The following is a 27,353-nucleotide window of genomic DNA, read 5'->3' as shown; positions in this document are numbered from 1 at the left end:
ACTCTGTTATTATGAAAGCGAGGAGAAAATTATCAGCTTACCATTCACTATAACACACCAGGACATCTCCTGGGGACATAATGAAAATCTTCTTGCCTCCGGTTTAAGAAAGATTATATCTTTGACTGAAATCACAGATAAATTTCAGGCTTTGCAGCCAATCTGAAGACCAGACATTGAATGTTCCACTCAAGTTTTCTTCAGCCCCTAAGGCAAGGGGGAAAACAGTTCTCCAACACTAAGGATCTTAGCAAATATTTTATTAACATATACTGTCATATTCCTGGGATAGAAGAGTCCTCAGAACATTGCCCCGCACTGAAGGTGCTGAAATGGGTATTCAGGTCCTTGGTCCTCCATCTAGTCTCACAACCCTGAAGCCTTCAATAGAGTGAGGCTAGCTGTCCCTTACCCTGTCCACTTCTGTGCATGGAAACAGGGCTCCCCTCAGTCAGATGCTGAGGACTGATACTCACTGCTTTTGCAATGGGAGGGGCTCCTTATGATTAAACCAGGATGGAGAAAAATTTTGCATCAGCTGACCAAAAAGGGATTATTTTTCAAAAAGTCACTCTCATTCACGTTCTCTCCAGGAAGGGGCTGGAATGTTTTCAGGATGAGCATAAAGATTCCCACTGCCGAAATATTCGGAATACTTTCCTTGATTTCTCAGAGAGACTCTGTAAGTATAAAAGCTTATTATTAGAGATTAAATTCTTTTATAGAGACAAAGGATAGATAATAACCTTATAGCTTGGTGTATAAATTTCTCCCATAATGATCTAGGTATGTCTAGGATTGAGTAAAAAGTAAAAATCATTTTATATTTGTATTATACATAATGTATACCTAGTCTTTGGCCAGGCACAGTGGCTCACACCTGTAATCCTAGCCAGTTTGGGAGGCTGAGGCGGGAGGATCCCTTGAGCTCAGGAGTTTGAGACCAACCTGTGGAAGAGTGAGACCCTGTCTCTACAAAAAATAGAAAAACTAGCCAGGCATCGGGGCACACACCTGTAGTCCCAGCTACTCCTGTAGTCCCAGCTACTGGGGAGGCTGAGGCAGGAGGATTGCTTGGGCCCAGGAGTTTGAGATTGCAGTGACCTTCGATGATGCCACTGCACTCTAGCTGGGGCGACTAAACACAAACAAACAAACAAACAAAAAAGGGCAGTCTCCCACTGTCAAATTGCTGCTAACACACTCTGAGTCTCTAAAACATGGCTCATATCTTCCCTCGAAGTATGTGTATCTGTCCTAATCTTTGTATGTTAGGATGACACTTCCGACCCACCATTAGTGCAACAAACATTTTGCATTAGTTTTTCATCCACGATGCTGAATTGGGCCTAGTTCATTATTTCCTGTGAATAAGTGATCACATTTATGTGATACCTAGCTGGGGTTAACAGTATAATCCAAGGACAAGGAATCAAACAAAGTTGAATGACCCCTAAGAGTTTAAATCATGACTTTGGCCTTCTCAGCTTTATGCTTTTGCCAGCAGAGCTAATAATAGGAAGAATCTCACTGCCACTTGATCATGCCTATGAAGTGCTCTGAGATTCTGAGAAATGGTGTTAAAGGGAGACAAAGCAATTCATTAGAAGGTAAAAGTTCTCATCAGTGAATCAGAACACCTGGTTCTCTCTGCTTTTTGGAGTCACAATAAAAAGCAAATGCTCCATGCAGAAAGGGTCTCAGTGACAGTGCAAATATCTAGCAAGATGATCCATAAAAACACTTGCAGTTGCTCAGGTAAGATAACATTTCCATTGTTTTTTTTTTAACCTATCCTCTTTGTGGATGACTCTTTCAATAAGGTAAAGTTTCAGGAGGGAAAAGCTTGAGCTCCTACTAAAGCTAGAGAATTTGGTTAATATAGTGCCAAAGTTGAAAGAAACAGGTAAAAAATAGTATAAACTCTTCTTTAACATCAGGATCCTTTACCACAGCCTCTTTAAGCTTTATATCTCCCAGTCACAGCAGCTGTGAGAAGGTTAAAAGACAATTACCAAAAAGGATCTTAAAAGTCCTAGAATGCAGACCCAATTACAAGGCCAACTTTTTCCATTATAAAAAACAAAACAAAACAAAACCCTGTGGACTTTCCTTTTAGCATGACAGTGACTGAGAGGAGTCTTAAAAAACTGCCAACACACTCTCTTCCTGAAGATCTAGGTGCAGAGAATTTATGTGCAAAGATAGATTTAATCTCTCCAACTTAAGAGGTAGGTCAAACATTTGTCTTCAAATAGCTTTATATATTTTCAAAAGTTTTTAAATTAGAAAAATGCAGGGCTTTTTTCTACGAAAACCTAGAAAACCTTCATCTTCATATTAACTAAGGGCACTAATGTACATTTTTGAATTTTTAGCATCACTATGGTTCCCCCTAGTGGAATCCTGTGGCCCTGCAAAACCATGAATCTGGGAATGCTGTCTGTAAATACCTGCTTTGTCCTTGGAAGGTATAGAGGTCAGAAGATGTTATATTTATACCAGGCTACCAGGCAAATCTGGAAGTGAGCCAGCAAAGGAAAGAGAACCCTGTGTTCACAATTCCTTAATGCCTACTCCATCACTTTTCATCCTTTACACAGAGCAAAAATTTAACTTGTTTTCTCAGTTGTCACCCACATTTGTAACCCACAGCAGTCATGGCCACGATGGGCTAGCAGAGGTCCAGTGCACAAGTCTTGGCTGTGGAACAAGGTAACATGTCTAATATGAGGTGTCAAAGCACAGTGCTCCAAAGAGCTAAGTTAACTTGCCAGGCTCCAAATGCAAGTGACAGCAATTGACGGAAAAAGCAGCTGTTCCGCAATATGAGGCTGGAGCAGTTGCCTATTCATCTCTTTCTGTTTATGTATTCCCTTTCTACTTTGAGTCACTTTAGTTGGGAGAACAAAGAATTTATCAGAATTTGATGTTATACCATATGCTAAACCGCCGAAAGATTTAACCAGTTCCATGCCTGTTCTCTAGGATGAAAACAGAATAAGTCCAACTTGACTTATGAAAGCTGAGGGCAGGCAGGGTGCTAATTATAGGACCAGCCTCTGCTCCTCATCCCACAAACAGTAAGTATCTCACCATGGAGTCCGTTTCAGCTGGCTGGTTAGACTGTTTGTGGGCCAACAGGACGGTCAGCACTGCCTTCCAGCCCGGCTCTGCTGGGGAGCCGGCATCTGGTTCCGCTCCACCATTCTCCCTGGTTTCCATGCCAAGCGTGATATTCACCCAGGGGCACCAGTCTCTATGCTGAGAGGTGGGATCAAAGAAGCTTCGGGAAGATGTGTCCTGAGGAACCAAGAAAAGAAACAGCGTTCATGAAAGGAATAGGCAATGTAAATCCCGAGAGGTATTTTTATTCAGCCCCTGTCCCGGAGGTATTGCTATTAGTTATCAAGCCCAGAATATCACAAGTGCCCACACTTCTAGATTTTATATTCTCATTTAAACTCTGCCTATATGTGTTCTTCTCATTTTCTTCATTCTTTCACTCCTTTTGTGGTAAACGAACTGCACCCTATTAGGTTTGTCCCCCTACCTCACCACTGTCCCATTTACCTGAAATGTTTATTACCTTTTCAGAATCCACCCCCAAAGGAACAAATGAAAAAACCGTTATATTTTTTCCCTTTGGTCACCTGGTCACCCAACTGTCCCATCTTTAAAATTATTCAGATGGTCTACTTTTAGCCCCAGGACCAAGGAAGGGCTTGTGCCTGCTTCTGCCGCACAGCGAGGGCACAGCATGCTGTTCGTGCTCAGCGACTTCTACGTGCAAAGGTGGACCCACCGAGCTGCTAGAAGAGCAGAGGCGAGCTCGTTTGGCTCTCCGCACAGGGCTGGATGGTACTTCCAGGCCAGTGGTGTCTCCTGTTCCCATGCTTCGGGTCACTGGGCGGGTTCTGGTAGTGGGGCTGGCAGCCTCCGGCTCAGGACGGTCAACAGGACTGGAGGAGTCCCAGCTCCGAGTACGGGAGACAATGGGACCTGGGCTCTTTTCGGCCTGAAGAAAAGGGAAGATAACAGAAGTATACAAATGATATTAGTGATTATGGTCAGAAGTATTTCTAAAGCATGTGAAAGCTAACATTTTGTACTTTAAATTGTAAGAATTTAGTTTCTGAACTGCCTACAAGAAAACTTTTTGAAGAATATTAGATTTCTATGCTGCATTTTTATGAGTTTAGCTTCTCCACTGGTGAAGAGAAATACTATGTGGTATTCTGATCAATGTGGTGGGAAGTGAAGCCTACCCACCACCTAAGTTAATTTCCAACTTTTCACCAACACCACCTGTCCAGAATGCCATGGAAAAGTCCATCCCAAACAGTCTAAGTCCATACCTGTTCTGCACCTGGGGTAAAAGTAGCATCTTGGCTCCGGGTCATCATCCTCCGAGGAGATTCAGGCACCAGAGGGAAGCGCTCTGGCCGCCCCTCAAGGCCTGGGATGGGGGAGCTGGTCAGGCCAAAGCAGGCATCCAGGTCAGTCATGGATGATTCAATCTGCTGGAAGCCCCAGAGTCCCACCTTCCTCATGCACTGTGAACATGTTATCAGGGAGAGCTGCATGGGTTCCAAAGAAGAGCTAGGTAGGAATGAAAATGAAAAGAGTTTTCTCAAAGGGTAACATTTCCAAGTGACTAAGTGTAATGATTTGTGAGTATGCTTTATCTCATATCAAATTTCTGGAACAGTCCAGTGGACTGGGAACCATGGTCTCTCAGAGCCCCTGGCCTCTGATTTCAGTAACACAACTTCGTCATCTTTTACATATTTCCTAGAGAAAGAGTTAGGGGTCTCGGTGTGCTCTCTAAGGCAAGATTATTTTCAAGGTATGTTTTATATATTTCTCCCGTCCCTCTTAAAAATTTTTTCCTTTTAACAACGTTTTAAAAATATTCCTTAATCTACCAAAGAAAGCATATTGAAAATAAATTAAGATTGTTTCTAAGAGTTTTCTATCTCAGGGGGCGTCTACACCAAATTGAGCAGCTGGATGGAAACACAAATATGGGGGCCTACAGGACTCCAGCTGGTGCTTCCTTTGGTAGTTTTTATCAATTAAGTTGATTTTTCTTCCTTTCTAAAAATAGAAAGGAGTTTATTTTCTATTTTTAGAGAGAAGCTTTACTGTTTATAGGAACACAGATTTCCAGCTGGGAAGTGACAGTATCAGAAACAAAGTTCAGTTGTGAAAACCGAGGATTCCTGAGTTCTAATTCTGGCCTTGTTACTAATTCTTATTATCCACCCCCAACACCCACCATTCCCACCACCCAGGTTTCTGTTTCTGTTTTTCTCCCAGATAACACCATGTGACTTCCAAATACTATTTGTGACTGATATATGGGTGTAATATTGTGGTCACCATTCATGTTCCCCAGGTAAAATATACTGACTAACCTATACGCCCAGCCACACACAGAGAGAATACAGGCAGTGACGTGGACTTGGATGTCTGAGCCTAATTTGCTTGTAGTTTTTCTCTCATCAGTTCGGTGGTCAAGTTCATCTTCAAGCAAGTGTAGGAGAAGACTGATCTTGTCTTCTGTCAAGCACTTTAAGGGAACCAAGTAAAACACTTCAAGTTTCAACAACCATAAAAAGAAAAATCGTACATGATAATGTACCTAGATGGTACAAGCCAAAATCAGGAAAGAAATGACAAACATGAAGACAGTTCTCTTTATAGAGAAGGCACTTCTAGGATAGGGCTAAGTTATCACAGAGAAGCTTTCTGAATTATCCTGGATCTGCTGATTGAGGAAGGTGGCAGTTTTCCTGGAACTGCCAAATCTTTTCTTAGCACTAAATTGTTTTTAATTTACCAGTTGCAGATTTTCTCTGAAACCTGTAAGCTTCAAAGCCAAATAATGAAAACAGATTACTGCTTATGTCTTGGCCTGAACAACAGAGCTTGCCAGTCTTTATGTTTGTTCTAAGAAAAATAAAGAACTATGACAGGGTGAAAAAAATTGCCTTGGCTAGGGACAGGGTAACATTTACTTATTTTTATTTTTGTCTTTTTAACATTTAAGTTTTTTTGTTTGTTTTTTGGAGACAGGGATGCTCTGTCGCCTATACTGGAGTGCAGTGCTACGATCATAGCTCACTGCAGCTTCAAACTCCTAGGCTCAAGTGATCCTCCTGCCTGAGTCTCCTGAGTAGCTGGGCACTACAGGCATGTGTCACCACACCTGGCTAATTTTATTTATTTTTTTGTAGAGATGGGGATCTCACTATGTTGCCCAGGCTGATCTTGAACTCCTGGTCGCAAGCAATCCTTCCACCTTGGCCTTGAAATATTCAGTTTCAAAGTACAGATGGGGTAAAGAATTTCAACATTGCTATTCACAAAGAGAAGGGAGTTTATCACTTGTCCTCTAGCACTTTCTTTGGAAAATGGTATGCAATAAACCATATATAGTCACATTGTAGTATATTCTGTTACAGAGTTTAAGTAATAAATCAGGACAAAATTAAGTTTATGGGTAACGTACACTCAGGGGAACTTGAATCTATGCTCCTGGGTTCCAGTCCTAAAAAGTGCCCAAATAAACTCTCTACTTATATGCTTAAAAAAATGAATTTATGCCATTTAAAGAACCATACCTAAACATTTAAATGGAATGCTCAAAAGTCACCTTTCTGGTGGAGATTGAAAAGCTCAGCTGAGACAGACAGATAATTGTCTTCAGAACAACTGTATCCTCTTGTCATTGAAAGAAATGCTTTGTGTATAAATGCAGGTGACAACTGGAGGCCACTGCAGCCTAGCCAGGTAAAACTCACCATGGTTTTCAAGTCCTCTGGCCTCAGGGAAGGAAGCTGGAGGTCCAAGTGACAAAGGCTTTGAAATCGATCTAGGAATTCACTAACAAGAATAGCAGGCTCATCCAATGGCAACATCCCAAATCGATCTGTGGAAAAAATAAACTGAACAATTATATTGATGCAAATTGTAAAAAGTAAAAAACATGCATAGAACAATTGTGGAAACATAAAATTGATGAGATATATTTGACATTAAGAAATTACTGGTTTTTGTTTTGATGTAATGATACTACCATGATCATGTTTATTTTTTTATTTTATTTATTTATTTATTTTTATTTTTTTTGAGACAGAGTCTCGCTCTGTTGCCCAGGCTAGAGTGCCATGGCGTCAGCCTAGCTCACAGCAACCTCAAACTCCTGGACTCAAGGAATCCTCCTGCCTCAGCCTCCCGAGTATCTGGGATTATAGGCATGTGCCACCATGCCCAGCTAATTTTTTCTGTATATATTTTTAGTTGTCCAGACAATTTCTTTCTATTTTTAGTAGAGACAGGGTCTCGCTCTTGCTCAGGCTGGTCTTGAACTCCTGAGCTCAAACGATCCGCCTGCCTCAGCTTCTTGGAGTGCTAGGATTACAGGCCTGAGCCACCTCGCCCGGCCCTGTGATCATGTTTAAATAGCAGAAGACAGGTATGGTAGTGAGTGCCTGCGGCCCCACCTACTCGGGAAGCTTAGGCAAGAGGATTGCTTGAGCCCAGGAACAACACAGTAAGACCCCATCTTGAATTTTTAAAAAAATTCATTAAAAAGAAAAAGCAGAGTCGTATCTTCTATATCCTGAAATATTTACAGATGAAATGGTATGAGATCTGGGATTCAGCTTCAGAACAATGCAGAGGGGCAGGGAGATATTAGGAATACAGAAGAAACAAGACTGGCTGTAAGTTGATAATTGTTTAAGTTGGGTGGTAATAGATGGGGTTTCATTATATACTGTTCTCTGTATTTTTATGTATGTTTGAAATTGCTACCTTAAGAAAAGGTAGGCTGGGCGGGGTGGCTCATGCCTGTAATCCTAGCACTCTGGGAGGCTGAGGCAGGAGGATCACTCGAGGGCAGGAGTTCAAGACCAGCCTGAGCAAGAGTGAGACCCTGTTTCTATTAAAAATAGAAAGAAATTAGCTGGACAACTAAAAATATATATAGAAAAAATTAGCTGGGCATGGTGGCACATGCCTGTAGTCCCAGCTACTCGGGAGGCTGAGGCAGTAGGATTGCTCGTGCCCAGGAGTTTGAGGTTGCTGTGAACTAGGCTGACGCCATGGTACTCTAGCCTGGGCAAAACAGCGAGACTCTGTCTCAAAAAAAAAACAAAAACAAAAACAAAAAAAGTATCATCACAGAAGTAAATGGTGTTTATTACGGGAGTTCACAAGAGGGATATAGCAGATACTTCTGGCTATTCACCCTGAAGCTATCCCCTGCTCCTGCCTTGCTTGATATTTTGGTTGGTATCTGACTTTCCCACAGGCGTAATTCCTGATTTGTCTCCACCAATCACAACAACAGTACTCCTCTTAGCAGTGACCCATGTAGGAAGGGGCATTTGACCCAGTCACAGCCAGTGAAGAGGAAGTCTCCTGGGGGATTCTGTGATTACAGGAAAGAGGCTTCCATCCTTTTGCTGAATGGTGGCTGCACATGACTCTTCAAACTGCTGCCATCATGTGACCTTGGAGAAACTAGTTTTAGAACAAAAAGACATGCTTGTTGAAAGAACTGGGTCTTTAGTGATATCACTAAGCCAATAAATTAACCAACCCTGGAGTGATCCTGCCTTGGCACTTTTTGTTATGAGATATGTACATTTTCTTACTGTTCAAGCCATTTTGTTACTTTTTCTTCTTCCTGTCTTCCTTCTCCATCCCTCCTCCCTTCCTTCCTTTCTTTCTTTTCTTTCCTTCCTTCCTTCCTTTCTTTTTCTCTTCTCTCTTTCTCTCTCTCTCTCTTTCCCTCCCTCCTTCCCTCCCTTCTTTCCTTCCTTCCCTCCTTCCTTTCTTTCTTTCTTCTTTTTTTCTTGTCAAAAGCTTCTTGACATTAAGCTAGAATTGATTAGGGTATAGGGGTTCTCAGGAAAGGTTTCTCAGAGGCGTCAGGTCTAAGCTGAATTTGAAAGACCAACAACAGTTTAAAACCTAAGGGCCAAAGGATGGTACACTTGGGGAATTCTAAACAGTTTCACAGGGCTGGATAAAGTGTGCCTGTGAAGAGAGTCATAGGACAGAAGGCTAAAGGGTAGACAATGCCCAGACCATGATTTTATTAACGTCTGTGATGAGCAACTACTGAAAGATTTTTTTAAGGAGGAGGGGATGTTATAGGGAACAGGCAATAGTGTAGAGTGTAAGAGGTAAGTCTGGAGGCAAAGAAATAAATTTAGAAGACATTAAAGAGATTTAAAGTAATAATCCCTGCAGCACACTCGTGGCAAAAGGATGGAGAGGAGGAACATCAATGTTGTAAAACTCTTAATGTTCAAGAAAACCTCATATTATAAAAAAAAAGGGTACAATAATATGCATCTTTAAATTGGGAAAATGAATATAAACTCAAAACAGAAATCTAGCAATGCTGGTTTCATGTACATATGTCAAAACTTATCAAATTGTAGACCTAAATATGTGCAGTTTCTTTTATGTCAATTATACCTCAATAAACCTGTTTTTTTTAAAGAAAGAAATCTCTTTTCCAGTTTTGGTATTAGAAGGGGCCCCAATGCAGTAAAAGCAGCACTTCTGCCCACACTTATCTGCATCTTTAGTGAAGAGAACTTGGTCTCTAATATTACACTAATATTATTAAACGAATCAAGCTCTTTGGAGAGTTGCTGATTCCAATGTCTTGGGGCAAGGACAACAAATCAAGTTGGATGTAGAATATGCTGTTGTTGCTAGAAAGCAAGAATGCTTTCATGAATGCTAAAGACAATGCTGAAAATACAGAATAGTCAGTTTAAAGGAGATCCATTATCCCAGTTGTAAATACCTGAAACTCAAATAAGAGAATAATCATCATAATTAAACTAAATGTCTTTGAAAGGCCATGAGCTCTTAATGATATGCAAAGAGTACAAAATAGTAATTAATTTTTAAAATTAAAATTAATTTTAGTAAGTAGAAGAGCATTGAAATATTTGTAAGTACTGTTTCTTCTACCAAATACACATTTCTTTCTTTCTTTTTTTTTCTTTTTTTGCGAGAGTCTTGCTCTATCGCCTCAGCTAGAGTGCAGTGGTGTCATCACAGCTCACTACATCCTCAAATTCCTGGTCTCAAGGGATCCTCCTGCCTCAGCCTCCCCAGTAGCTGGGATTAAAGGCGTGCACCGCCACACCCAGCTAATTTTTTCTATTTTTAGTACAGATGGGTCTTGACCTTCCTCAGGTTAGTCTCGAACTCCTGACCTCAAGCGATCTGCAGGCCTCAGCCCCCCAGAGTGCTAGGATGACAGGCATGAGCCACCACGCCTGGCCTAGTACCTGTTTCTTGTTTCAATCTGTGTAACATGTCATCAGTGGTAATGGTAGAGGAAGGACCTATAAAAATCCTTTCCTTTATAAGAGGAACAAGAATACTAGCAAAAGTTGTCAAAATCAACTTTCTGAGAACTCTGGAAATTAACTCAAGCCTCATAATAATCTGGGAAGTGTTTATTCAAGAAAAATGGCTGACTCATGATAAATACAAAGAACTTTATGGTGTTTTAACTTGTCCTGTTTCCATCCTCCTTTCCCCAGCTCAGCTCCATGTCACCTTAAAAACCAACAGCCCCACAATCATGGCAAAACCTAGCAGCTCAGTAGCCACTGGAGAGCACAGAAGGGAGTTGGTACTCCTCCAAAGTCCCATCCCAGAGAGCTGGCATTATTTGATCTGTGTGGCAGTTGCCTGGAAAATTGCATTGGCCCAATGTGAACAGCCTTTTACCCAAAGGGGTTTTCAGAAATAATCAGCAGCAACTGTTTAACATCACAATTGCTTGAGGCAACAGTATTGGTTGGGGCAAGCAAGCTGACCAAAAACCTTAAAATGAAAAGCTGGGAAATAAGCTGTCCATAGGAGGGCTTGAAAAGCTCTGACACATTCCTCGGAATCTAGAAGGACATATGCATGTGCTATACACATGCCCAGGGAAGACCTGAGGAGGCCCTAAGCTCTCACCTCTGGCTACCTTTGAGGCTGTCTATAAGCAGGAAGTGAAGGCTAACGGAGAGTTACAAACTGCCTGCTTAACTATTGAAGGTGTGCCCGACATGCACACAGGGCCCCTTGGCAAAGACTGGGGACTTACTGGTTCCAGGTATTTAAGGAAATCTGTCCAATCACCATCTGATTGCTAAGCTAACCAAACAAAGTTGATCACACATGACAAAAAATATATATTTTATAGAATTAGTTCAGGAAAATCACTAAACAAACAAATAGTAACAACAATAACAAAAACAAACACTGGCTGGGAGTGTGTATCTAATTTCCAGAATTGACATGTTTTATTATTTTAAATGTCCAGCTTTCAACAAAAAATTATGAGACAGAGAAAGAAACAGGAAAGTATGACCCACATATAGGAAAAAAGCAGTCAAAAGAAATGTCACTGAGGAAGCCTAGACACTGGACTTACTAGACAGATACTTTAATTATTTTAAGTGTTCAAAGAAGTAAAGGAAACCATGTCTATAGAACTAAAGGAAAATATGAGTGGCATGTCTCACCAAATACAGAATGTCAGTAAAGAGAGAGAAATTATAAAAAACAACCAAATAGAAATTATAGACTTCGGGTGGGGTGTGGTGGCTCACGCCTGTAATCCTAGCACTCTGGGAGGCTCAGGTGGGTGGATCGTTTGAGCTCAGGAGTTCAAGACCAGCCTGAGCAAGAGCGAGACCCCGTCTCTACTAAAAATAGAAAGAAATTAGCTGGACAACTAAAAATATATAGAGAAAAAATTAGCCGGGCATGGTGGCGCATCCCTGTAGTCCCAGGTACTTGGGAGGCTGAGGCACGAGGATTGCTTGAGCCCAAGAGTTTGAGGTTGCTGTGAGCTAGGCTGACGCCACAGCACTCTAGCCTGGGCAACAGAGTGAGACTCTGTCTCAAAAAAAAAAAAAAAAAAAAAGAAATTATGGATTTCGAAAATATAACAACTGAAATAAAAAATTCACTAGAATGGCTGGGCATGGTGGCTCATGCCTGTAATCCAGCACTTTGGCAGGCTGAGGTGGGAGGATGGCTTGATAGGAGTTCAAGACCAACCTGGGAAATACAGCAAGATCCCATCTCTACGAAAATTAAAAAATTAGCCAGGTGTGGTAGCATGTGCCCATAGTTCTAGCTGCTTGGATGGCTGAGGTGGGAGGATCACTTGAGCCAGGAAGTTGAGGTTACAGTGACCTATGACAGGCCACTACACTCTAGCCTGGGTGACAGAGCAAGACCCTGTCTCTTAAGAAAAAAAATTCGGGGTGCCATGGCAGTTCTTCTAGAGTCCACTTTGGGTGATGTCGTCATTGACTTGTACACTGAGGATTGGCCATACGCCTACCTGAATTTCCTGAAGTTGTACAAAACAAAATACTACAATTATTGCCTTATTCACAATTTATAGAGGGATTTTATCATACAAATTGGTAATCCTATGGGGACTGGCCGTGGAATAAAGTCTATTTTTGGTCAACTGTATGGTGATCAAGCCAGCTTTTCTGAGGCAGAAAAAGAGCCAAGAATTAAGCCCAAGAAGAAAGGCACGGTGTCCATGGTGAACAATGGCAGTGATCGGCATGGATCTCAGTTTCTTATTTCTACAGGAGAAAAATCTAGATTATCTTGATCGTGCTCATACAGCATGCAGTGAGGTGACAGAAGGCATGGACATAATTAAAGAAAATTAACGAGACTTTTGTTGACAAGGACTTTGTACCATACCAAGATATCAGGATAAATCATACAGTGATCTTAGATAATCCATGAGATGATCCCCCTGGTTTATTAATTCCTGATCAATCACCAGAACCCATCAGGGAACAATTAGACAGTGACTGAATAGGAACATATGAAGAAATTAATGATTTCAAAGGAAGATCAGCTGAAGAAGTAAGAGAAATAAAGGCAGAAAAAAGAAGCTAAAACTCAAGCTACTCTTGAAATAACAGTCACGAGATTTGGGCCAATAAGAATTCATGAAGTTATCTGAGATAGGAAGACAGAAGAGTCCCTCTGTTATGCTCTTACTGAATTTGAAAAGGAAGAAGACTGTGAGAAAGCATTCTTCAAAATGGACAATGTACTTACAGATGACAAAAGAATACATGTGGATTTTAGCCAGTCTGTTGCAAAAGTTAAATGGAAAGGAAGAGGTGGAAAATACACTAAGTGTGATTTCTTTTCTTTCTTTCTTTTTTTTTAGCTTATAAACAATGGAAATTTATTTCTCACAGTTCTGGAGGCTGGGAAGTCTAAGACCAAGGTGCCAGAAGATTTGGTACCTGGTGAGGGCCTACTTTCTTGTTCGGTACCTGGTGAGGGCCTACTTTCTTGTTCATAGATGGTGCCTTCTTGCTGTGTCCTCACATGGTGGAAGAGGTGAGAGTGATTTCAAGGAGTATGAAAAGGAACAGGATAAACCACCTAATTTGGTTCTGAAAGAAAAAGCAAAGCCCAAACAGGATGCAAAGTATGATCTAATACTAGATGAGCAGGCAGAAGACTCAAAATCAAGTCACTCACACACAAGTAAAAAACACAAGAAGAAAACTCGTCACTGCTCTGAAGAAAAGGAAGATGAGGACTACATGCCAATCAAAACTAATCAGGGTATCTACAGGGAAGTGGGGTTTGGTCACTATGAAGAAGAAGAAAGCCGTTGGGAGAAACAGAAGAGTGAAAAGAGAGACCAGCCTCAGAACTGAAGTCGTAGCTGATCTCAAGAATGGGATGGCCATTAGAGTAACAGTCACAAATCCAAATACTGAACAGATCCTCATGAAAGAGAAAGGAGTAAAAAGAGAGACTGAAGCAGAAGTCCAAAGAAATCCAAAGAGAAAGAAAAATCTAAGTACAGATGAAAGATAAGGAGGAAAAATGGGTGGCTAACATACTCACCCTTGTCTGACTTGGAGTACCAGAAAAACAGATGTTCAGATTTTGTGTCAAACAGTAAATTTTTTGCTAGTTATTTTTTTCATGCTAGGATCATGGCCCTTTTAGATTAATAGTGATTATATAGGGCACTGAAAGATAAAGAATTGAACATTTTCTTTGTATACATCTTTAACACTAATTTTATTGTTATACATAAATGGTAGTCTCTTCATTTTTAAAATCACATTTTCACTTTTTTTTTTTTTTTTTGAGACAGAGTCTCACTCTGTTGCCCAGGCTAGAGTCCCATGGCATCAGCTTAACTCACAGCAACCTCAAATTCCTGGGTACAAGCAATCCTTCTGCCTCAGCCTCCCGAGTAGCTGGGACTACAGGCATGTGCCACCATGCCCGGCTAATTTTTTCTCTATATATTTTTAGTTGTCCAGCTAATTTCTTTCTATTTTTAGTAGAGATGGGGTCTCGCTCTTGCTCAGGCTGGTCTCTAACTCTTGAGCTCAAATGATCCGCCCGCCTGGGCCTCCCAGAGTGCTAGGATTACAGGAGTGAGCCACTGTGCCCGGCCTTCACTCTTTTTTTAATAAAGTATTTCATATATGCAAAAATATATAAATATGTATATATACGGTATAAAGAATAATAAATGCAAATATATGTGTACCCATCAAAAAAAAATTCACTAGAAAGGTTCAACAGTAGATTTGAGCTGGCAGAAGAAAGTATCAGCGAACTTTGAGATTCGTCAATTGAGATTATCCAGTCTGAGAAACAGAAAGTAAAAAGAAACACAGAGCTTCAGAGATCTGTGAGACACCATCAAGCACACCAACATTTGCATAATGGGAGTTACGCAAGGAGAGGAGAGAGAGAGAAAGGGAAAGAAAGAATATTTGCAGAAATACTGCCTGAAAACTCCCCAAGTTTGACGAAAAACATTAACCTAAATGTCCAAAAAGCTCAAAATCTGTGTAAGTAGACAAGGGAAGTACCAATATGCTAAATACAACCTGAATAAGTAGGAAAGTATACCCAGAATATGAGGTACCAAGAATAGGAAGGCTTGATCAGCATCTGTGATGACACCCAAGTAGGTAAAAAGGGTGTTCAAGTTATAGTCATGCACAATAATCATGCAGAAAGAGGGTTTGACAGTGGGTTCCAAGATGAGAATAAACAAGCTTTCCCAAAGGGAGAGCTAACTGGGCAAACTCTATCCCTCATTTCCTGGGAGATTAAAATTTTAGATGAATCTACTAATTATAAAACCTCAAACATGCTACATGTGACAACATGGATTAATTTTAAAAATGCTGAACACTATCCCCCCAAAGCAGGTAAATACATGATAAACATCCAATTCATATAGCAGTTACCTCTCAGGATAGGGAGTCAAGGAATGCGATTACAGCTGTATCTGTAATTCTTCTTGATTAACAGAAAGAAAGCAAGGTGGGTTGGTTTGAAGCAAGGAAAGAAAAATGTTGGGATTAAGGAGGGTCAGGTGGTGGTAGATACACAGATTTTGGCTTATTATCATCTATAATTTTTTTCTGTACTTGAACATTTCAAAATTTCAGAAATTATTTTAAAAGTTAAAACAAGGGGAATACTTTCTATATTCAGAGGCAACAAAATATTCCTTAATGATTCAGCAAATTATTTAAAGTTGTTTCAAGTAAACAATATGTCAAAACATATGCCATCAATTTACAAAGATGCACAATTTTACTGCAAAAGTCAGATTATAAAAAATTGAAATTAGGCTGGGCGCGGTGGCTCACGCCTGTAATCCTAGCACTCTGGGAGGCCGAGGCAGGTGGATTGTTTGAGCTCAGGAGTTCGAGACCAGCCTGAGCAAGAGCGAGACCCCGTCTCTACTAAAAATAGGAAGAAATTATCTGGCCAACTAAAATATATATACAGAAAAAATTAGCCAGGCATGGTGGCGCATGCCTGTAGTCCCGGCTACTTGGGAGGCTGAGGCAGTAGGATCGTTTAAGCCCAGGAGTTTGAGGTTGCTGTGAGCTAGGCTGATGCCACGGCACTCACTCTAGCCCAGGCAACAAAGCGAGACTCTGTCTCAAAAAAAAAAAAAAAAATTGAAATCAATGGAAAAGATGTGGACTTTAAAAATCAAGTGAGTTTAACAATAAAAAGGTAAAATGTTTTGATGGCTCAGGTTGTGCAAAACTTGGGAGAAGAAATCAGGTCCTAAGACCTTTCTAATCATATTCTTCCAATTTAAGGTTTGGTCTGATTACTACAACACTAAGAAAGTACTAGTAAGGTAAAACCCTATAAAGGTAAAAGAGCAAACAGAGAAGAAATTAACTCATCATGAAAATGTTTTGACATAAGTTTAAATATATATTTTATAATTAATGTTATTTGTATATTTTGTCTGCCATTTAAAGTGTTTCAGATCCTTCTGTAGTTTGTAAATGTGATGACTGGGTTTTCACACTCATGTGTGAGCTGTGCCTCCCTCAAACCTTGTTACAATGTCAGCACATTACTCATCTGACATGAGAAAAGAAAAAAGAAAACAAATAAGGTGACATGTTCAAAATAATCAGTCCTAATAAATTAATAATTATAATTTAAAATGTTTACAGAAATTTAACTTAGTTTTTAATTATTGGTAAATGTTAGAAAAAATAACCTTCAAAATTATACTTATTAGGTATGCTTAATAAATTTAAGCATTAAAGTGTAAATAGTTGTAAGTGTTCCTTTCTCCACACAAAAGTCCCTTGAATGTTAAAGAACCAAACCAAGAGGTGGTATAATTGAAAGGTCATATCTGAGATCTATTTAGGATGTAGAATGGATAGGAATAGGACAAGGCAGAAGACAAGAGGGAAGGGCATCTAAAGTAACTTCCAGGTTTCTGGCTAGGACAAATGGGTGGGGAGGTCAGTGTCATATACCAAGATGGAGAAAACTTTAGGTATCAGACGAAGAGTTCAGTACTGTATGTGGTTTGACATACCTATAATATTAAGTAGAAATACTTAGAAGGTAGATGAAAATATGAATCAAGCTCAAAAGGGAGGCCTGGATAGGAATTAGAGGTCTCCAAGGTTGTAGCTGAAGTTATGAATGGGATCAAGAAAGCAAAGTGCAGCCAGGCATGGTAGCTCATGCCTGCAATCCAGCACTTTGGGAGGATCACTTGAGGCCAGGAGTTCAAGACCAGCCTAAGCAACAGTCTCCAAAAAAAAAAAAAAAAAAATTAGCTAGGTGTGGAGGTGTGTGCCTGTAGTCCCAGGTACTTGGGAGGCTGAGCTAGAAAAATCACTTGAGCCCAGGAATTTGAAGCTGCAGTGAGCTATGACTGCACCACTGCACTCCAGCCTGGTTGACAGAGCAAGACCCTATCTCCAAAAAGAAAAAAAAAAAAAAGAAGAAGAAAGCAAAGCACATAGTACCAAGAGTTGGGAACCACCAACAGAGCCCTGGATAGACCCTGAAAACTTGGACTAAGTGCACTGGACAGGAATGGATTCAAATCCTCATAGGACTAAGTTCTGTTGTACTATACAGTAAAATAGCTCAGTCAACAGCAGCAAGTTCCTGTTACATAATCATCTTCACTTTAACCAATTTATTTTTTAATTAACCCCTTTTCTGCCACCCCTTCATTTATCAGAGGTAGATAGCAATCTCTGATCACTGTCAATCTATTTTTTCCTCTTACTGGTCAGTCATGGAATATTCTTAGCTATCAGTGACCCTGGAATTAGCCTGAGCTGTCCTACTGAAATAAAAAATATACCTAAATGGCACTGATCTCTGGTCAAGGCATAAATATATAGATGAATAGTGTTGCTTTTTTAACGAAAGGTCTGAAGAATTTTGTACCTGGTCTTGGCTGCAATTCCCCACCAGAGGGCTCTGCTATTGAAGCTGTTTACTTAGCAGAAACATGCTTACGTGATCAACAAAATATAAAAAATCCCAGTTGAGACTACATTTTGGGCTCTCTTATTCCAAAGTGTTCTGTGCACATATCAGTAGTTTCTGATTCAAGGGAGAATGTGTCCTCCTTTGGCCCTTATATAGGGAGAAAATGTGAGCTTGAACCTAAGCCTCTCCAGATCACTAGCTGAGGCAGGCTTTGGCTGTGATGATACCCTTCCTCAGTGCTGTTTTTTATTTTTTAGAGACAGGGCTATGTTGCTCAGGCTGGCCTCGAAAGTGCTGTTGTTATGGCGTATTGTTTTACTATAATAAACTGTAGATTTGTAATTACTCTTATTTGGGGTCTTGTGAGTCTTCTTTAGCAACCGAACCCTTTTACCTGCCACCATTAGTGCATCCTCTAAAGGAAGCCTAGGTTCTAGAACTTGGGGCTGCTTGGTGTGGTAGGAAAAGAAGAGGATTTGCAATTAGATAAAACCATAGTTATGGGTTCTTGCTGGTTGGTTTTAACATCTCTGATTCTTAGTGTCCTAGCCTAAAAAAACTGGGTTGATAATATCTACCTTCCAGGGGCCCTGGGAGGATTAAATGGGATAATGTATGTACATAGTTAAGCCTCTGGTATGTCAAATGCACTTAATAAAGTTAAGTATTATAATAACATAAGTGATTGTAAATTGAAAAGCCCAAATAGAAAGGAAGAAAAAGAAATTCCAAAGACTAGGTTTTCACAAAGAAATAGACAGTATTAGAAATGCAATGACCAAGGAGAAATGGTAAATGGGAATTCTGAGAAATAAATACCTGGAGAGGGGCTGTCTGGCCAGAAACAGAACTTCTCATGGGAAGTACACAAGGCTTTCTTCAGCTCGGCACATCGTTCTTTATCTGAAATTCACATAGGTAGCAATGCCTTAAAAAAACACTAAATAGATTAAAAATCCAATGAATGGCCAACAGCCTTTAAAAGTAAAGATTTAACTAGAAATAAAAATAACTAAGAGAATTTAAAAATACACGAAAATATTAGCAACTACATCATCTTAATATTTTCCACATGTTCTAAATTGAGATTCTATAATCAACAAAGGAGATATCATATAAGGCAGGGCATTCTAAAGTGTGAGCCTTCATAAAAGCCCTTTGTATCGCTTTGCCTAAAATACAAATTTTGGTACAATAAAGTAAATACGCTGCTGTTAGGTACCTACAATACACAAAGTCAAGTCCACTCTAAAGTAGCTAGCTTAATTAAAAAAAAATAAGTAATGATTGAAGCTAATTAGTATAAGGCAATCACAAATTCACCTTGTTATGTGTAATAGTATACATACTTTGACTAAACAGAAGTGATTGTTTTTTTCAGAAAAACTAGGATAGTATATCTTTGGAGAAAAATGTAATTTGTACCTTATACTTACATCTGTCAAAGTCAAAAGCTGGTTGTAAAGTGGCACAGAGAAAAGCTTGGCAGCTGGAGCACTTGAGCATATCACATTCAACTGTGACCCAGCCATATTTTGCACAGACAAGTGGAGACAGCTCGGGGGGCTTACCTGCCCATTTCAAAGAGTATTCATGTTAAGAAAAACAACACTGCAAGTATATTAAAATGAATAAGACAGAAATTAAAACTTTAACTCATTCTTAATGTATACAGGAATAAACAGGCAAAATTAAGGGTAAAAGCAGTAAAAAAAAGTGGTCAAGACTATTTTTAAAGCACAGGCACATACTTCACAGAATGATGAAGGTCATTTGAGTAATAAGCAGAGGGAAAAAAGTTATTAACTTTTTGTCAAAGATGCTCTATGTATTTTATATATATGTAAAAATATATATATATATTTTTAAGAGACAGGGTCTTGCTCTGTTGCCCAGGCTGAAGTGCAGTGGTGTGTTCATAGCTCACTGTAACCTTGAACTCCTGGGCTCAAGCAATCCTCTTACCTTAGCCTCCCAAGAAACTGGGACTACAGGTGTGTACCACCAAGTGTGGCTAATTTTAAAAATTATTTCATTTATTTTTTGTAGAGATGGGGTCTCACTATGTTACACAGGCTGGTCTTGAACTTCTGGCCTCAAGCAATCCTCCTGCCTGGGCCTCCAAAGTGCTGGTATTACAGACATGAGCCACCATACCCAGCTGTTTCATATGTTTAAAATGTTTATTATTGGTTGTGGGGTAGAATATAGAAGCCATTCACTTTCACTTAATCTGAAATACTAGGAAATTAGAGACACTAATGAAAGCACTAGGATATGTCTAAGCAATCAGGGATGGTCAAAGTCAAAACAGGCAGAAATATTTTCTGCCACTAATCTGTGCTCTCCTATTTTTTTTTTTTTTTTTGAGACACTTTTGCTCTGTTGCCCCAGTTAAAGTGCAGTCATCATAGTTCAGTACAACCGCAAACTCTTAGGCTCAAGCGATCCACCTTGGCTTCCCAGAGTGCTAGGATTACAGGCATGAGCCACCACACCCGACCTCTCCTATTTTTTTTTTTAACTTCATTATCCTAGATTCTGAATATGCTCTCCTACTGTATTACACCTATTTTTACTTTCCAAAGAATAAAGACAGGCCAGCACGGTGGCTCATACCTGTAATCCTAGCACTCTGAGAGGCCGAGGAGGGAGGATCGCTTGAGCTCAGGAGTTCAAGACCAGCCTGAGCAAGAACGACACCCTGTCTCTACTAAAAATAGAAAGAAATTAGGCGGGCACGGTGGCACGTGCCTGTAGTCCCAGGTACCTGGGAGGCTGAGGCAGGAGGATCACTTGAGCCCAGGAGTTTGAGGTTGCTGTGAGCTAGGCTGACGCCACGGCACTCTACTCAGGGCAACAGAGTAAGACTCTGTCTCAAAAAAAAAAAAAAGAATGAAGGCTAGAAGACAAAATTTAGATATAAATGTTAAAGGAACAGGGATTATCTAGAACAAAAGTAACAGAATCACTTAACTAACTTAAATAAATTATCATATCCAAAACGGTGATCAATTTGTAGCCAATAAGAACAAAAGAAAATGGATCTAAATACTGTATCAATATCAGGATTTAATGCAAGGAACAACAGTAGAAAGATCGTTGGTTAAAATATCTTCCTCCTCCTGAGCAATTTAGTCTTAAAGTCATCAGGTGGTGAACATGGAAGATGTCTGAGCCAGGGGGATAGGGAGAGGCAGCTCAGTACAGGTGTCAGAACCCAAGTGGCATATAAAGGGTATCCACGTGGGGTGGCCCAGTGTGGTGTGCTAGGGCCAGAATGGGGTGAAGAGGGATTCATGCAGGGAAGGAGATGGTAGGATAGCAGAAATGGGAGATTGATCAAAGAAGGAAATATATTCAGGATAAAAGAAATTAGGCTTCACAATGCTGAATCAGGGAGGGATAAATGGAAAGGGAAAAAACTAGAAGGAATCCTGTGGTGTAGAAGTGGAATTAGAGATGCCAGCAGGAATTCATAGTTTTTAAAAATATAGAGATAGGTTGGGCGTGGTGGCTCATGCCTGCAATGCTAGCACTTTGGGAAGCCAAGGCAGGAGGACTAGAGGCAGGGATTTCAAGACCAGCCTGAGCAACATAGCAAGACCTGATCTCTACAAAAAATTTAAAAATCTGCTGGGCATTGTGGCATGCACCTGTAGTCCCACCTACCTGGGAGGCTGAGGCAGGAGGATCACTTGAGCCCAGGAATCTGAGGCTGCAGTGAGCTATTATGATGCCATTGCATTCTAGCCTGGGCAACAGAGTGAGACTGTCTCAATAAAAAAAAAAAAGTGCAATCTCTTTAAAAAATAGACAAAACTCTTGAACTCATATATTGTACTAGGTATGTTTGTAAATAAACTTATGAATGCTTAGTACCTCTTCTCTAAAATATGCAATGTGATCATTGGCATGTGCTTATTTTTTTGTTTGGGTAATATTCCAGCATTAGTCTCTCTTTTTTTTTTTTTTTTTTGAGACAGAGTTTCACTCTGTTACCCGGCTAGAGTGAGTGCCGTGGCGTCAGCCTAGCTCACAGCAACCTCAAACTCCTGGGCTTAAGCAATCCTACTGCCTCAGCCTCCCGAGTAGCTGGGACTATAGGCATGCGCCACCATGCCCAGCTAATTTTTTCTATATATTTTTAGTTGGCCAGATCATTTCTTTCTATTTTTAGTAGAGACGGGGTCTCACTCTTGCTCAGGCTGGTCTCAAACTCCTGACCTCCAGCGATCCACCCGCCTCGGCCTCCCAGAGTGCTAGGATTACAGGCGTGAGCCACTGCGCCCGGCCCCAGCATTAGTCTCTTGATCAAAAAATGTGTGTGATTTAGCTTGTTTCATGGTCTTAAATTCTGAGATCTTTGATTCCTAGGTCAGGACCTTATTAATAGTTTGTGTTGTAAAAGAGAAATGCATACTGTAGATATCTGTCTGGACTACAGGGGAAAAAAAGAAATGCAAACTTGGAAAAAAAACCCAGCTGGAACTACTAAAGACTTCTGTAAAAGCAAAGCAAAGTGATATAGACAGCTCTTAAGGTGGCTTCAATGATCCCTGCTTTCTGGTATTCATGCCTTTGAATAATCTCCTCCTCTTAAGTATGAGCTGGCCTAGTGACTTGCTTCTAATGAATAAAATATGACAGAAGTGATGGGATGTCACTTCTGAGATTGGGTTACAAAATGAGTCTGGCTTCCATCTTGCTCTCTCACCTCCTGGCTCTGATGGAAGGCAGCTGCCAAGTTGTGAACTGTCTCTATAGAGAGGCCCACAGAGCAAGGAATCAAGGGAGGTCCCTGGCCAACTGAAGCCCTCAATAGCCACAAGGAAATGAATCCTGCCACTAATCACATGACTGAGCTTGGAAGTAGATCCCTTCCTAACTGACTCTTGAGATGACAGTGCCCCTGGCCAACCTTGATTGCAGTCTGTGAGAGACCCTGAGCCAAAGGACTCAGCTAAGCTATGCCTGGATTCCTGAGCCACAGAAATTGTGAGATAATAAATGTTTGCTGTTTTAAGCCACTAAATTTTAGGGCAATTTGTTATGTAACAATAGATAAGTAATACACAAAGGAAAATCTAGAAAGAGACAGTATAGTAGTATAGTCTCAAAAAACATCAGGCTATAATTCTAGATCTGCCATTTGCTAGTATGTTTATCTTGAGCAAGTCATATAACTTACTCAAAACCATTTCCTCTTCTGTACAACAAATATAATAATAATAATAATGCCTATTTTCATAGGTAAAGATTAAATATGATAATATATGAAAACACACTGTATACTAATATTAGTTATTATTTCTTCTCTCAGAAAAAAAAGAAAAGGTTAATCTCAAATGTCTCTTTGAGGATAACGTATTATGATGCTGATTTTCCTGTAAAATTTTTTACCAAGATTGATTCTTTTTTCTTTTTTTTTTTTTTTTGAGACAGAGTCTCACTCTGTTGCCTGGGCTAGAGTGCCATGGCGTCAGCCTAGCTCACAGCAACCTCAAACTCCTGGGCTCAAGCAATCCTTCTGCCTCAGCCTCCCGAGTAGCTGAGACTACAGGCATGCGCCACCATGCCTGGCTAATTTTTTCTATATATTTATTTTTAGTTGTCCAGCTAATTTACTTCTATTTTTAGTAGAAACAGGGTCTCGCTCTTGCTCAGGCTGGTCTTAACTCCTGAGCTCAAACGATCCACCCGCCTCGGCCTCCCAGAGTGCTAGGATTACCGGTGGGAACCACCGCACTCAGCCAAGATTGATTCTTAAATTTAAAACATCAGAGTAAGGTGTGCTACCCAGAGTAAGGTGTAATACTGTGGAAGAATAACAATCACAGGAGTATGTAGAAAGTGCAACTCACATGAACTAAAAAAGGATATAGAGAATGTTTCCACTCTGCTAAAGAAGGCTTCTTTGCTTGTAGATTCCAATGGAGGTTGTTCTGCTTGGGGCGATCCATTAACTGACTGAGATGTGGCAGATGTATTTTTCCTAATATAAACGACAAAACTGTTGGTAATCCTTTTATGGCACTACCCTCTTAAATGTTTTGTATCTAGTTTCTCTACACATCATATTATCAATCACACCAACACTGGATTTTAAGCTTCCTAAAAATCATTTTAGTCATGTCATTCCTCTGCTTAGTATTTTCAATGGTTTCATAGTACTTACTAATTAAAACCCAAATTCTTCAGTTTGGCATTCAAAACTCTTTACAGTTTGGCCATACCTGAATTTCAATCAATTACTACCTCAACAATGCTCTCCTAATACTGGCAAAATATTCTACTAGTTCACCCACTGTTCTCTGATAGTATTTTGCATAATTTTAGTAAGCACAAAATAAGACTTCAGGTATGCTTTATATAATTTGAACCTCTTCATAAAATTAACTCTTTTATTAGCAGAAAAAACAATTTTAATATTTCTACCTGGATGGACCCTTGATACTACTACTGAGAAACTACTGGGAAAATTCAAATCAAAGTAAGCATATTTCAGAGATTTCATGAAAAAAATTCAGAGAGAAAAAAAATCAGCAAAGCAATTCTCTCATTTTCAGTGAAAGGCATTTCAACAGTGCCTAGGAGTGGGGGTGAGGAGTTGAAATTGCTGAAAAACAAGTTGTTTTTTTTTTTTTTTTTTTGAGACAGAGTCTCACTCTGTTGCCCAGGCTAGAGTGCCATGGCACCAGCCTAGCTCACAGCAACCTCAAACTCCTGGGCTCAAGCCATTCTCCTGCCTCAGCCTCCCAAGTAGCTGGGACTATAGGCATGCACCACCATCCCCAGCTAATTTTTTCTGTGTATATTTTTAGTTGTCCATATAATTTCTTTCTATTTTTAGTAGAGACGGGGTTTCAATCTTGCTCAGCCTGGTCTTGAACTCCTGAGCTCAAATGATCAACCCACCTGGGCCTCCCAGAGTACTAGGATTATAGGCATCAGCCACCACGCCCGGCAACAAAAGTTATTTTAATAAAAATAGGATTATACCAACAATTATAACTCTAAAGAAATAAATTTATTCTAAGAATCTTTCTCAGAGATTCACAAAGAGCCCTGGGGAAGTATGTCTTGGGAAAAAATTCAGAGGATCCATAAACTTGGATGGGAAAAAAAGGACATTTATTTCATTTTTCACTAGACCCTGAGATTTAGCATTTCCTTTGATTATGAACGAAGGTAAAAAACTATAGTAGTATTAGTAGTACCTGTAACTTTGTCATCAATGGAAATAATTTTCTCACATTATGGTTGTTACACGTTTTGAAATAACGTTTATGTTCATCACTATTTCAAAATGATAGTTGATAACAGACATACCACTAGATATTATTAATATAAACTCTTTAATAAAAAAGCATGTTACTGCATAACTTTTTCTTTAACTATCTTGACAACTACATTCCAACGCAATTGGTTCCCTTTAGAATCCTACGTAATTTACTTTAAGCATTTAACAACACTACTCTGAAAGGGGGTTCACAAGCTTCATCGGACTGCCGAAGAGGTCCACAACACAAAAAAGATTAAGAATCCCAACGAAAGGCCGGGCGCGGTGGCTCACGCCTGTAATCCTAGCTCTGGGAGGCCGAGGCGGGTGGATCGCTCAAGGTCAGGAGTTCGAGACCAGCCTGAGCAAGAGCGAGACCCCGTCTCTACTAAAAATAGAAAGAAATTATCTGGCCAACTAAAAATATATATACAAAAAAAATTAGCCGGGCATGGTGGCTCATGCCTGTAGTCCCAGCTACTCGGGAGGCTGAGGCAGTAGGATCACTTAAGCCCAGGAGTCTGAGGTTGCTGTGAGCTAGGCTGATGCCACGGCACTCACTCTAGCCCGGGCAACAAAGTGAGACTCTGTCTCAAAAAAAAAAAAAAAAAAAATCCCAACGAAGAGAAGTCAGGTGCGCTCAGTTAGTGGTCCACTCTTTTTCCTGCCAAAAATATATGCCCTATGGCAAAATTCCGCCCGTTGTGCGGAATCCAGTACATCCAAGGGAAAGATCGAAGCCGACCAAGCTTAGTAACCCCAGTCTCTTTCAGATCTCAAGAAGCTGTCCCCACCACCTGAGTCGCTGACAGATGGGACCCCCAATCCCCGCTCCAGGCCTGTGTTCCCCAAGCCCTCTCCAGTCTTCCAGCACCGGAACCAGGGTTGACTCGTGAACTCACGCGTCCACGCCTCCCTCTTCCGGAGCAATCCCCTCATCTATCAGCTGCCGGATTTTCTGGGGGGTTCCTTCTGGGGAGCGAACGACTGTACCCCAATTCCTTTCAACCCCCGCGGCAAACGCTTCTCCCTCACTGGGCGCCGCCATCTCGGTCCGTTGGCGAGTTGCTTCCCCCGAGGGTTTGAAGGCTCAGGAACTTCCGTTCTGGGCGGTTAAAATCCGCCGCCTCCTGAAGCAGCCAAACCGCGGGACCCGCCCCTTCCTGGTCATCTTAGAATGTTACAGCCAGAGTTTAAGGAGAGCTGTAGTATTTAGGACAACCTAGATTAATCGTTGCCTTTATGAATTAGCATATTTAGATTGATAAGAGATTTTCAGAGCGATGTCTCTTCAAATTCAGCAGGGACGATGGGCTCAATTTAGTCTTCATGTAATTAACTCATAGGGCCCTCCTAAGTTACATCTTTTTCCAAGTGAGGAAATGGTGACCCTCACTTGAGAGCAAATAATTTGGAATCCTTCTTAGAAACCATGTTACGGGTAGATTTAGGAATCTCTGGCATTTGACACTACGAGCAGTCCCTCCTCCTTTTGTCCAAGAAATATTTATTGAAAGTGTCCTACTAACACTGTTCCAGGCACTAGCAATGGCTGTAGTGAGATATAGGTAGTTCTTAGAGGTGTTAGATATTAAACAAGTACGTTTTTCTGTAGTTTTAAAATTATGATTATAAGTGCTCCAAAACAGATCCACCGAGGGATATAATAGGAGAACCTTATTTAGTTCGCAGATTTTCCTGAGAAAAACAGGTGCTGGAGCTAAGAACAATGAGACTGTAGGAAAGAAATCTGCACAGAATCTTCCAACACCCCAGGCTGGAAGACTGATATGACTGAACAATGGGCAAAGAGGACAGTGTGATCATGCCCTACCCTTCCAGCTCCTGACTCTAACAAGGTCCCACCCACCAGCACCTGCAACCTATTGATCTAACCACTTTTCCACTGTTCCTAAAACCACCACCGCCATTGTTTCTTTTCTGCTTAGCCAGCTTAAATTTTGCAAATGAATGATGATAATTAGCAGTAGGTAATTCATTATTCATGTAAATGATGATATCGTTATCATTCTTTTGCAAAATTTGAACATGGACTGAGAATTAGTTAATATTAAGGAATTATTGTTACTATTGTTATATGTGATAATGGCACTGTGGCTATGGTTTTTAAAAGTCCTTTATTAGAGATACATCTTGAGGTATTTATGGGTAAACTGGAATGATGTCTGACATTTGCTTTGAAATTCTCCAG

General features: G+C 40.4%; 1 protein-coding gene, 1 non-coding gene and 1 pseudogene across 2 annotated transcripts; 2 read left to right on the top strand and 1 right to left on the bottom strand.

The window, feature by feature from the left end:
- Positions 1 to 245: 245 nt before the first annotated feature.
- On the bottom strand, positions 246 to 26,278 carry ZC3HC1 (zinc finger C3HC-type containing 1). The gene is made up of 10 exons (XM_045565504.1): positions 26,044 to 26,278; positions 23,743 to 23,854; positions 19,296 to 19,446; positions 18,679 to 18,762; positions 6,810 to 6,937; positions 5,421 to 5,575; positions 4,359 to 4,602; positions 3,806 to 4,018; positions 3,097 to 3,303; positions 246 to 680 (listed from the first exon to the last, which is right to left on the bottom strand). Exons 1-10 carry the CDS (start codon positions 26,187 to 26,189, stop codon positions 612 to 614), a joined length of 1,509 nt encoding a protein of 502 aa, XP_045421460.1. The 5' UTR covers positions 26,190 to 26,278; the 3' UTR covers positions 246 to 611.
- Positions 12,320 to 13,913, top strand: LOC123647756 (annotated as a pseudogene).
- On the top strand, positions 16,373 to 16,476 carry LOC123647898. The gene has a single exon (XR_006738424.1). It is a non-coding gene; the product is annotated as a small nucleolar RNA U13 (small nucleolar RNA).
- Positions 26,279 to 27,353: the final 1,075 nt, after the last annotated feature.

The sequence above is a fragment of the Lemur catta genome, chromosome 11 (genome assembly GCF_020740605.2).
Source record: "Lemur catta isolate mLemCat1 chromosome 11, mLemCat1.pri, whole genome shotgun sequence".
In the NCBI taxonomy this organism is placed as follows: Eukaryota; Metazoa; Chordata; class Mammalia; order Primates; family Lemuridae; genus Lemur; species Lemur catta.
Note: the sequence above shows the minus strand (reverse complement) of the source record. Positions and strands in the feature narration are given on the sequence as shown.